At 45.2% G+C, this 10,543-nt stretch overlaps 1 protein-coding gene across 1 annotated transcript; it reads right to left on the reverse strand.

The window, feature by feature from the left end:
- Window positions 1-5,275: 5,275 nt before the first annotated feature.
- Window positions 5,276-5,722, reverse strand: LOC130138705 (uncharacterized). Its single transcript, XM_056313592.1, has one exon. It carries the CDS (start codon window positions 5,720-5,722, stop codon window positions 5,276-5,278), a length of 447 nt encoding a protein of 148 aa, XP_056169567.1.
- Between the last annotated feature and the right edge of the window lie 4,821 nt (window positions 5,723-10,543).

Here is a 10,543-nt window from a genome sequence, read left to right on the forward strand (position 1 = left end):
AATCAACCTTGTTTGAGCATGGATGAGTTGAGAAGAAGAGTAGTGAAGGTCCATCTCAATCTCCTTTGGGTCCCAACCAAGCCATATCCTACCAAGAGGAGAGAATTCATAATTGGACATCCATTTCCAGTCAGCAAAAAGGTCTTTAGAAATCTCAAAAAACCGAGAGACTTTGACTTTAGTTTCTATTATACCAATACAACAAAGATGATTCCTCCTAATGAAAGAACGAATTTCTGCTTGCCGAAGGGGTCCAACTAGCCCCCTAATGTTCCATATTCCAAAAAACATTTAGGAAGAAGGGAAACTATCTCTGAGCTTTCCTTGGTCTCCTCCTTTTAGATTTCTTTTTTGAGGAGGACAGACTAGGAGCACTCATAGGGCATTTCGAACTAAGTGTAGCCCCAAGAGAGGGTTTCGGTATCTCTTCAGAAACACTAGATGCAAACGCGCGAGATCTGGTGTTGGGGGGGGACACAGCAGCTGCTTCCACTCCCATCCTGTCTTCTGAGGTACTAGACTCCTCCATTACTGCCCGGGAATCAGAGGAGTCTTCAGTGGAGTCCAGTGAAGTGTGTAGATGAGCCATAGTCTGCTGATCAGTAATTCCAGCTGGTTCCTGAGCAGTGGTTTGAGTCTGGCCCACCTGAAGGTCTTGGGATGGCCCCACCTCATTGGCTTCTCTATCGGGTCCCATAGAGGGATATGGGGCAGAAGTCTGGCATTCTGTCCCAATGGAGTGCTGTGCTGGTCGGAGGAACAAGGGCAGTTGGTCAGGAACAGCAGCCGTCGAGGGAGGAATCTGAACAGGGTCAGAGGCGAAAGCTGATTGTGTGTTTACCGGGATCTGAGGTTCCAGCAAGTCTGAAGGGGACTGTTCGTGAGCATCAGTAGTCGCTGAAGGGGAAAGGCTGGGAGCAGGGACATGCTTAGCAGCCGGGGCTTTACCTTTTCGGGACTGGACTTGAACCCACCCTTCAGTCCTTTGGAGTTGCATATCATGACCAGACTTATGGACATTATGAGAAGGGCCTGCAGTAGTGTCCACAGCCTTGTTAATGGCCTGAACAGAACCACAATCAAAACCATTGGATCCCTCTTTATGTCCAAAGATACCGCAAGAGGGGCAAGCCATCGGTTTCCACTCATATTCAACATTAATAGTGTTCATCTCACCATCCCAGCAGAACTTAACTTGCTCAGCTCTTGGTTTAGTGGCTTTGAGTTCAACACATACTCGCGCAAATGAGATCCTGGTCATCTGTTCAGTGTGAATATCCACGTACAGAGGTTTGCCAATAGCACTTGCTATGCTGCCAATGCCCATAGGAGACCATAAGGACAGAGGAACATCTCTAAGTCTTACCCAGACCGGGATAGTCTCCAGAATTCCTTTCTTGAGTTTAAGCTTGGAATGCCATTGTTGTAATACCAAGGTACAGCTGAATATAGAAACCGGCCCCGAGTCAATGATCTTTCTGCGGAATTCATTATCAGGAACACGGAAAAAATAGAAGCCATTCTCATGTAGTTTGATCTCAGCAACTTTATCCCCCCATGACTTCCTTATAGCCTCTTCAGTCAGCTTGAAGGGGGCTTTCTTCCTATGAAGCGGCCTACAACACATTCCGGCCAAAAGGGGTTCTCGGCAGCGGCTATATGCGGAGTGATATCGACGATCTCTTCACCATCCACCACCCGTGGCGGTACATAAGTAAGTCTATACCCTTTAGTTAAAACTCTAGCAACATTTGCCCAAGATCTGGTTTTAGGGCCAGGAGGATGCTGCTCGTGGGCCTTGTTAGGAATCTGTCCAGCAACATTGGAAGTTCCAGCAGTATCAGGTTGAGGCCGACCAGCACGCCTGAGGGACCTGCTCCTATTCTGTCTCCCCTTGTTGCCGAAGCCTGCTGCATTTTTCCGGAGATCAATACCACCAGGAGGACTAGCAATGTGTCCAGGTCTAGGGGAGTTGTGCCGACTTTTCGATCGACCTCTACTGCGACTACGTCCAACATTGTCTTTGGAGAAGAAGCTGGTACCAGACGGGGGGCCAGACCTGGTGAAAGCTACTGATTTATCCCTAGGTTCAGCTGTCCTAGAGGGACTAGCAATACCTTGTAAAGGCTTAGGAAACGCAGCACCATTTACCTCCTGTTGTGTCTCGGCATCAGGAGGAGGGTCAGCATCCAGAACCAACGGAGATACAGACGATTGATTAGTTGTCTCCATGTGGACAAATACACAAGCACCTACCAGTCAAAGATGCTAGGACCAGGGGAAGGGATGTTGTACATATCAGTATGATCTCCAATATAAGCACCAGCTTATCACACCCACTCAGCAGAAATATAATGGACCTATCCAGGACCTCAACCAACTCCAATCAATCCGCCAGCAACAACAACCAGAATAGGGAGACACTTCAATCTGAAAACCGAAAGTTGCAGTGCAGAGCAAGTACCAGACCACAACACCAGCTCCAACACTGAAGAAAGGAGACCAGAATAGCTCGAAATCCAGGTAAAAACCAGCAGGAAACCAAACCTGAACCCAAGGCTCAGTTCAGCCGAGCTTCTCGTGCGAAGGGAGTCCACCCCAACGACGATCAGATCTTGGAATCCAACGTCAGTGCTGGACGATGAGAGACGACCTGCGGAGGGGTAGATGAGGGGCGTCCAGGCGGCCTATCCTCCAAAAATCAGCCTTAGAGGTCGCCGGAATCAACCGGAACCGGCGAAGGACGATCGGGTGAACAGTGCCAGCGGGAACCCATTAGAGAGCGATAACATTCTGTAATGAACAGTAACCGCGAAATTTGGTTGCCTGAAACGACATCTTCATCTTCTCTTTTGCCAAGAAAAACTACAATGTCGCTTTAGATGAATTAGCCGAAATCATCAACACCGAGTTCAAAATTTTCAAAAAGATTCCTGTTGAGCCAGACACTGCATACAGTTTCATTTTGGAAACTCCTGATTTTACTTGAGGCTCTAGAAAAATTGTTCCCTTGTACCTACTACCTCTCAAAGAAAACTTCATTTAGAAAATCATGACCCTTTGCCTGCGCCCCAAATCATCCTCAATCAATGATGTATCTCGTTATGAAGCACAAGTCATCTGGGCTATTCTCACCAAATATGAAGATTTTTCCCTAGCACACATGATTTTCATCCACATGTACTGAACTGCCAAACACAAGACAGGCAAGCTACCCTACGGTGCCCTCATCACTCGCATCTTCAAGCACAAGCACATCGACTTCTATAATGTTGCACCTCGTAGCATGTCTTATGTGGAAATCGGGCAAAAGACTTCGGATAAAATGATGCTCAGAATGACGCCTGAAGGATAGGTCAATTAGAAGAATGAAGCTGTTCAAGTAGGTTAAGGAGATGATGAAAAAACGAAGAAGATTCTTCAAGAAAAGCTAGCAACACAGGCTGCATCATCCAGCAAAGGGAAAGGCAAGGCAACCACACAACGGTCGTCTGATCGTCCACCAAGACTAGAGAGGTCCTCTTCTCCTGCCGAATCATTGGTTACTCCCGCTTCAAGCTGATGTTCAGGACATCAAAAGTTCCATCACGTCTCTCATAAAGTACTTGGTGAAAATTGAACGAACATTGCTTAGCTTAGATTGCTACAACCTGCCCGGCCTGACCCTAAGGAACCAATTGTTCAACCCTCCACCACCCAGCAAAGAAAACGCCATCGCACCTAACTTCTATTATCTGCTTATGTTTTCCTTTGCTTATGTTTGATGTTAGAACAGTTGTACCTATCTACTCATGTTTGACTGCCTTATTAATGAAAGTTCTCTATGATGTCTATTGTACGTTCTTTTTGCTGATAACAAAAAGGGGGAGAGAACCTGGATGTCAAAGATAGCGAAAGGAAGAGAATCTTGAAAGAAGGAGAAATGAATTACATTGAAACAAGGAGAGCAACATACTGAAGTACAAAAACATGTGAGATGGCGAAATACTATTTTGCATCAAAACAGGTGGAGCTTCATTGAAATAGAAAGAACAATGAATTGCGTAGATAAACTCTAATCTCTTACAATCTGTGTCTGATGATATTCGCTCACTAGAATCTAGAAGATTTGCCCTTTTAACAAGTATACTATTAAAAGATCATCTAGATATTGTGTCTAATATTTCCTGCAAACTTTTAATAGATATTCTGCAAAGTATATTCTCTATGAAAAATCTTCGCTCTGCAGATTTTCGTTAACATCACATTAAACTCATTATATTTTTTTCACATCTTCAGTATAATTTTGTTATCATAAAAAAGGGAGAGATTGTTGGAGAAACATCTCTAAATAATTTTGATGATACCCAAACTATTCTTGGTATAATATCTACATTATCTAAGTGTAGATATATTCAAAGGACTGAGTGATAATCATAATATTATTCATTGAAGAGAAGATCACAAGACTGTCCTTGAAGGATTGTGTAAACAGCACCATCAATCTCAAATATCAGCTAAATGACGATGTCTTGTTCAAACTGAAGAGATCTAGTAATTGGTGATGTTTAAGTAACGGTTCATTTAATATGACCGTTATGTCACTATAATAGCCATTGGGACTGCATAGGCACAGCAGAAGATCCGACAGAAAGGAGAAGAGTCGTTCTGACAGGTAGTTAGTATCGCAGTTAGAGTAAAACAACATAAGCTATTTCAAGAAAGTATGTAGAAGTTTAGGAATAGACTGTATGGGCAGTTAGCTTTGAGGACAGCAACTCCAACAACTCTAATGGCTACTTTGGCTCTCAGGGACATCAGCAATGACTAGTTTGAAGATGCCTATAAAAGAGAAAGCCTCTGAAGCCAACAAGTTAGAGTGAGAGTGTGTGTGCTTATAAGAATTCTGAAATCTCTTACTTGCTGTATATTGAGCAAAATGCTCCTGCTTGTCGATAGTTGTCACGCCCCGAACCCCCATCGAGCTTGTGGCATCCCTCTTAGGTCGAATTAATGCGATGCCCCAGGAAACAACGCCGACCCAAATCAAACCATCAGAGATATAAAACACTAGCGAAAGCCACAAACACCCAGACAAATTAACTTGGGGTATAAGGGAGAATATACATCCATTACCAATTCAAACTTATACAATATCCATCACATACAATCCACATAATTTACATGCACACCGAACTTCTAAACTATATACCACCGATATCAAAAAGATGAGTAGCCTGGGTATACCCTATCTCCCAAAAATGGAACACTTAAAAAGGTTTACCTAACCCCTAAACTAGCCCCTACGCCCTCGAGATGGCGTCCACTTCGAATCCGACTCCTCAGAACTCGAGTTTAAATCCCTTTGAGCTATCTGCTCCGTTGAGGAGTCCGAGTCAGCCTCGATCTCAATCGGGTTATCCAAATCATCCGACTCTAGTGGAACCTCTACCTGCTCCTCCTCATCAGGCTCCTCTTCCGGTTCCTCCTCTGGCTCACTCTCAGGCTCATCCTCTGACTCGTCCTCGGGTTCTTCTCCTGGTACTTCTTCAGGCTCTTCCTCGGGGTCTTCTTCTTCTTCGGGTTCCTCCTCCTTTGGTATTACACCTAGATCTACTTCCATAGGATCGTACCCCGCCTGGGATTCTTCCGGCTCCGGATCATGCTCGGCCTCTGAAGGCTCAGGTGTTGCAGGCGCAGGCTGGTGTCCGGACTGTGCTAGGCTAGTCTCCAGACTAGTCATCTCGCCGTCAGGAGGGGGTATGGCTGACGGATCCCAATCCCCTACTCCGTCAAACGGCACATCAAAGCCACAGACGGGGCCAAACTCATCCAACCCGTCCCTAAACATCCAGGCGGTGTAGGTGTGGGCCTGCCAGAGGGGTAACCCTATGTCTACCCAGACTACAGTAGTGTACTTGATCCAGGTCATATTATCGTCTATCGGGTACTCTACAACATTATGGTCGGTGTGCATCGGAATCCTAAAACGCTGCGGCGGCGGCGATGGTAGGTTCATGGCTCAGGGCGGGGTTCTGAAAGGATTTGCTTAAACAACCATGAGACGAATCTCAATAAGTTGACAGCTTAAACCCCACTTAAGCTACCACGTATCTCCAGACAGATCCAAACACACAATCACTCAATACATACATATCACACACACAAATGTACTTACCTGGGCACAACCTGCACATTAGTCTCAAATACACGAATTTCAAACCACATGCACATTCCAAGCCATTCTCATACCCAAAAACACATGTCGTACACACAACAATTCCGAACCCCACATTTCATTCTTATTCATGCACTATCACACCATTTTCATTTTTCCATCTCTTTCCTCGGCCCGCGTAAACACGCCTTAAGCCCCACCTTCCTATCGCGACCCGCGTAAACACACCTCAGGCCCGATCTCACTCTCCACTTGCCACGTCACACATTCCTATCGCGATCCGCATAAACACACCTCAAGCCCGATCACATTCTCACTTTCCACATCACACATTTCACTTTCAACCTCTTTCCACGGCCCGCGTAAACACACCTCAGGCCCCACACATTCGTATCACGACCTGTGAAAACACGCCTCAGGCCGGTTCAATTCCCCGCGTAAACACGCCTCAGGGATTTAGTGATCACACGAACATGCCAACCCGCTGTATTTTATCTGTACCCCGCGTAAACACGCCTCAGGGCTTTTTAGTGATCACACACATATCGCACGCCTCAAATCTCACACTTTTACATGCTCGGGCATTAATCAAACACGCTAAAATGCATCAAATTCGACCGTCACAATTCAGCCCACATACGTACATACAACCATTATATAGCACGTCATTTTTCACCACAAAAACCATGGCACAACAATCACGGCGCTACACGGCAATTTCACGCAATTAATTGCCGAATCAAAACATCCAATCTACGCGCCAAACAGAAAATCACAGCATCCAATCCAGCCAATCACAGCCCTTATTTGGCCTCTAATTTACCACCAAAATACCACAATTTCATCCCTACGGCCCCTCATCCAAATCAGCCCCTAAAACCGACTAAACCGTGTCTAAACTAGTCCGTTAATACCCGATATCCTAAATAGGGTTTAGATTGCAACTTACTTGGAATCCTAAGCGCGTCCAAGTAAGAGAGAGAGAGGGTGATGAGCCGGCGGTCACGCGGTGGCAGCGGCAGTCCAGTTGATCGGCAGTGATCGGCGATGGCGGCGGTGGCTTGCTTGGCCGGCTAGTCACAGCCAAGGGAGGGAGAGAGAGGTCGCCGAGAGGGAGGATGAGAGACGGCGGTGGCGTGAGGGTGGTGAGGGCACGGCTCGGTGACCGGACGGGCGGCGACGGGCGGACGGTGGCCGGGGACGGCGGCGGTACGGCCAAGGGGAGAGGGGACGATCGGCCGGTGGGGGAGGGGAGAGAGAGAGTGAGCCGTGAGAGAGAGGGGAGAAATGAAGAGAGAGAGAGAAAATGGCTTAATATACCAATAATTGGTGTCCCTTTTGGCCAAAATGACCATCTTGCCCCTCTCTCTACTTTTCCAATCGACGGCCACGATTCGATCTTATCTTGAGATCAACGGCCGAGATCGAATCTTTTCCAAAATATCCAAGGGTAAAATGGGAATTTCCCAAAAAGTCCAAGGGTAAAATTGTCCAAAAATTGTCATTTCTAAAGTGAGAGTGAAATGATCAAAATGCCCTTCCCCATTTACACTTGGCCTTAACAAAGTCTCAAGGGTAAAACGGTCATTTTCTATTTCTCGCCGAAATTCGATTTTTCTGAAGGATTCGGACAATTCTAAGGCTGATCATGCTAATAACAACATCGTCCAAATATTCTGTCGTGACTTTCTAAATTTTTAATGTCCAACTTGGTCTCTAATTAATGACTAAATTTTAAATAACGTAACTTGGGCGTATCTCAGACTAACGGGTGTCTTTTGGGGAAATTCGCACTTTTGACCCGTGGCCGATACTGAATCAAGCCACGTTCAAGTTCACTCGGGTCGTGACGACCTCGGTTGTCACTTAATCGCGAGGATCAATCGCTAGTTCCGATGGGCGCGATCGTTTGGTATAGGTTCGGGGTCATTTGTGAATTCATTTCGTGGTCAAGCGGAATCACCCGCGATCCACTCGTATGACAATGGCGAATTGATCCCTAACTATCCTTGGATGAGCCTACATTGGCTCAAAATGTCACCTCGACAATTTCATGGTCGAAAGTCGGTTCACGATCGAGTTCTTTGGTCGCACGAATTTAAATCCCTAATTAGCCTTTCCCTAACGGTTAGTATTCCCGAAGTGATCAATTCCGGACGAGATCTAACTACAAGCACGTCCATAAACCATTCATTTCATAAATCCCAAGTGGGTCGGATTTCAGAATGTCACAATAGCACTTGCTGTATTGTAATTGTGTTGAAATTTCAAGTGTACCAAGTAATAGCAGCATCCACCTCTTGGTAGTGGGATCTACAATCTGATAGGAGTGGTGCTTTCTGAAGTGTAACTTGATCAGCAAATTACTAGTGTAATCCAGCCCAACTTGTGGTTGTTAGTGGTGAGAGTGGACGTAGGCTTAGGGATAAAGCCGAACCACTATATATCCTTGTTTGCAGCTGTTTATACTTTTGTTTATCATCTCTAGCATACAAGTGATACTTTGTCTCTCATACATCTGGTGTTTTCCAATATCTCTTTGCTACTCGCTGTTTTTCACAAAAAACTGTAATAGCTTTCGAAGCAACTTATTCACCCTCCCTTTAGGTTGCATAGTTAGTCCCAACAGACTTCGTGTGCCATTTGTGCTTGTGTATTTTGAAAACATGAATGTGTGTATGCATGATGATGACATAGCATATGCAACATGTAATGTAAGATTGTCTCATGTAATGATGTGTCACATGATGACATATCATACAATAACGTGTTATGTCATATAACGACGTGTCATATGATGATAGGTCATATGATGACTTCCCATGCAATGTGATGATGGCTCATGTGATGACAAGTCATGTGATATTAACTTGTCGTGTAATGACAAGTTGTGCCACATGATGACATATTATATGACAACTTGTATGTGACAACCCGTCGTATGATAACTGTTAGGACAAACTCTGCAACCTAAAGGGGAAATGAATAAGTTGTTGAAATGGTTTTTAAAAACTTTCACGAAAAACATCACGTAATAGGTAAATATCGGGTTCAACCAAATGTATGAGAAATAATGATACTGTGACATTCCGAATTTCGGCCCATTTTTGAGATTTATAAAACATGTAATTCGTCAGTGTACTTATAGTAAAATCTCGCCCGGGAACTGGTCACTCTCGGTTATTGTTTTTAAAATTGAGATTTCGCTAGAATCACACTCGATCGAATTTGGTCGTTATTTAGAGCCCAAACCTTGGTGTCAAATTTCTTGGAGTTTCGGGACGAATTTAATTGGACGGTGTCGATATTATTGTGGCCAGCCTCGAGATTGCCCGGGATATGTGAAAAGTGAAATTTGGACAGGGTGCGGACCTAGACCAGTATACCTCTCTCAGTGTTTATTTGAATTAGTGTCTTCTAATCTTTTTCTTTAATTGAAAACTAGGAATTTTCGTGGCCCTTAGATCTTGGCTTGCTCACCAAGATCAATTTTGGACCCTTGGATTGCACTTGAGTGGGTTGACTTGCTTTTCTCTCTCTCTCTCTCTCTCTCTCTCTCTCTCTCTCTCTCTCTCTCTCTTCTTATTCCCGGAGCTCTCTCTCCCTCCCTCCTTGGAATCGGCCGAAGCTCCAAGCACCATCACCTCCACCTTGCTTCTCCGGTTTAGACGCCACCAGACTCACCGCCTGAACCGCCGGCCACCCACCCGTCCGGCTGCTAGAGTGCGCACTGTTCACAAAAGCCTGAACTAGCCCAGAAACCAACTGGAAAACACCCATTTTCCCCTCTTTCTCTCTCTCTTTAGGCCTCACTCTGGGTACCCCGACCGCCACCATCTTGTGTTTGTTCCAACCATCCCAGCTTGGTCGCCGGAAAGTCGCCGGAGATTCCCATCCAGCCTTGTTCACCGCCGGAGCTCAGTTTGCCTGTTCACCGGTTTTCTTGCTTAAACCGTTGGTAAGTGACTTCCTAATCCTTGGTTAGGCTAGTGGGTTACTAATGGCATGTCTAGGGATGGGTTAGGGGCTGTGGATAGTTGGTTTAGTGGTTGTATAAGCTTGATTTGCTTAATGGTGCAAGTTTAATGATTCTCGGATTTCTGGTTGTTACTGTACCTCTGCGCCTTGTTATTTTTTGGTGATCATTGTGGGTCGAATCTGAGGAAGTTTTCTTTATGGAATTTGTTCCTAACATCTTGAGGTATAACGTACGTTAAATTCAGAATTTTTGGAAGTTGTTTGGGGTCATTCGGAGGTCGGCTTTCGGACCGTCTCAGGGCTGCCGGAGTTACTGTTCACCCGACCTTCTTGTCTTTCCGAATTTTTATAAAATTTCTAGACCTTATTTCAACAAACTTCCTTCACGAAAATTGTTAAAAACACTTG

This window comes from Syzygium oleosum, unplaced genomic scaffold (assembly GCF_021117445.2).
Source record: "Syzygium oleosum isolate NSW1041296 unplaced genomic scaffold, Sole_v2.1 Sole_v2.08, whole genome shotgun sequence".
Taxonomy (NCBI): domain Eukaryota; kingdom Viridiplantae; phylum Streptophyta; class Magnoliopsida; order Myrtales; family Myrtaceae; genus Syzygium; species Syzygium oleosum.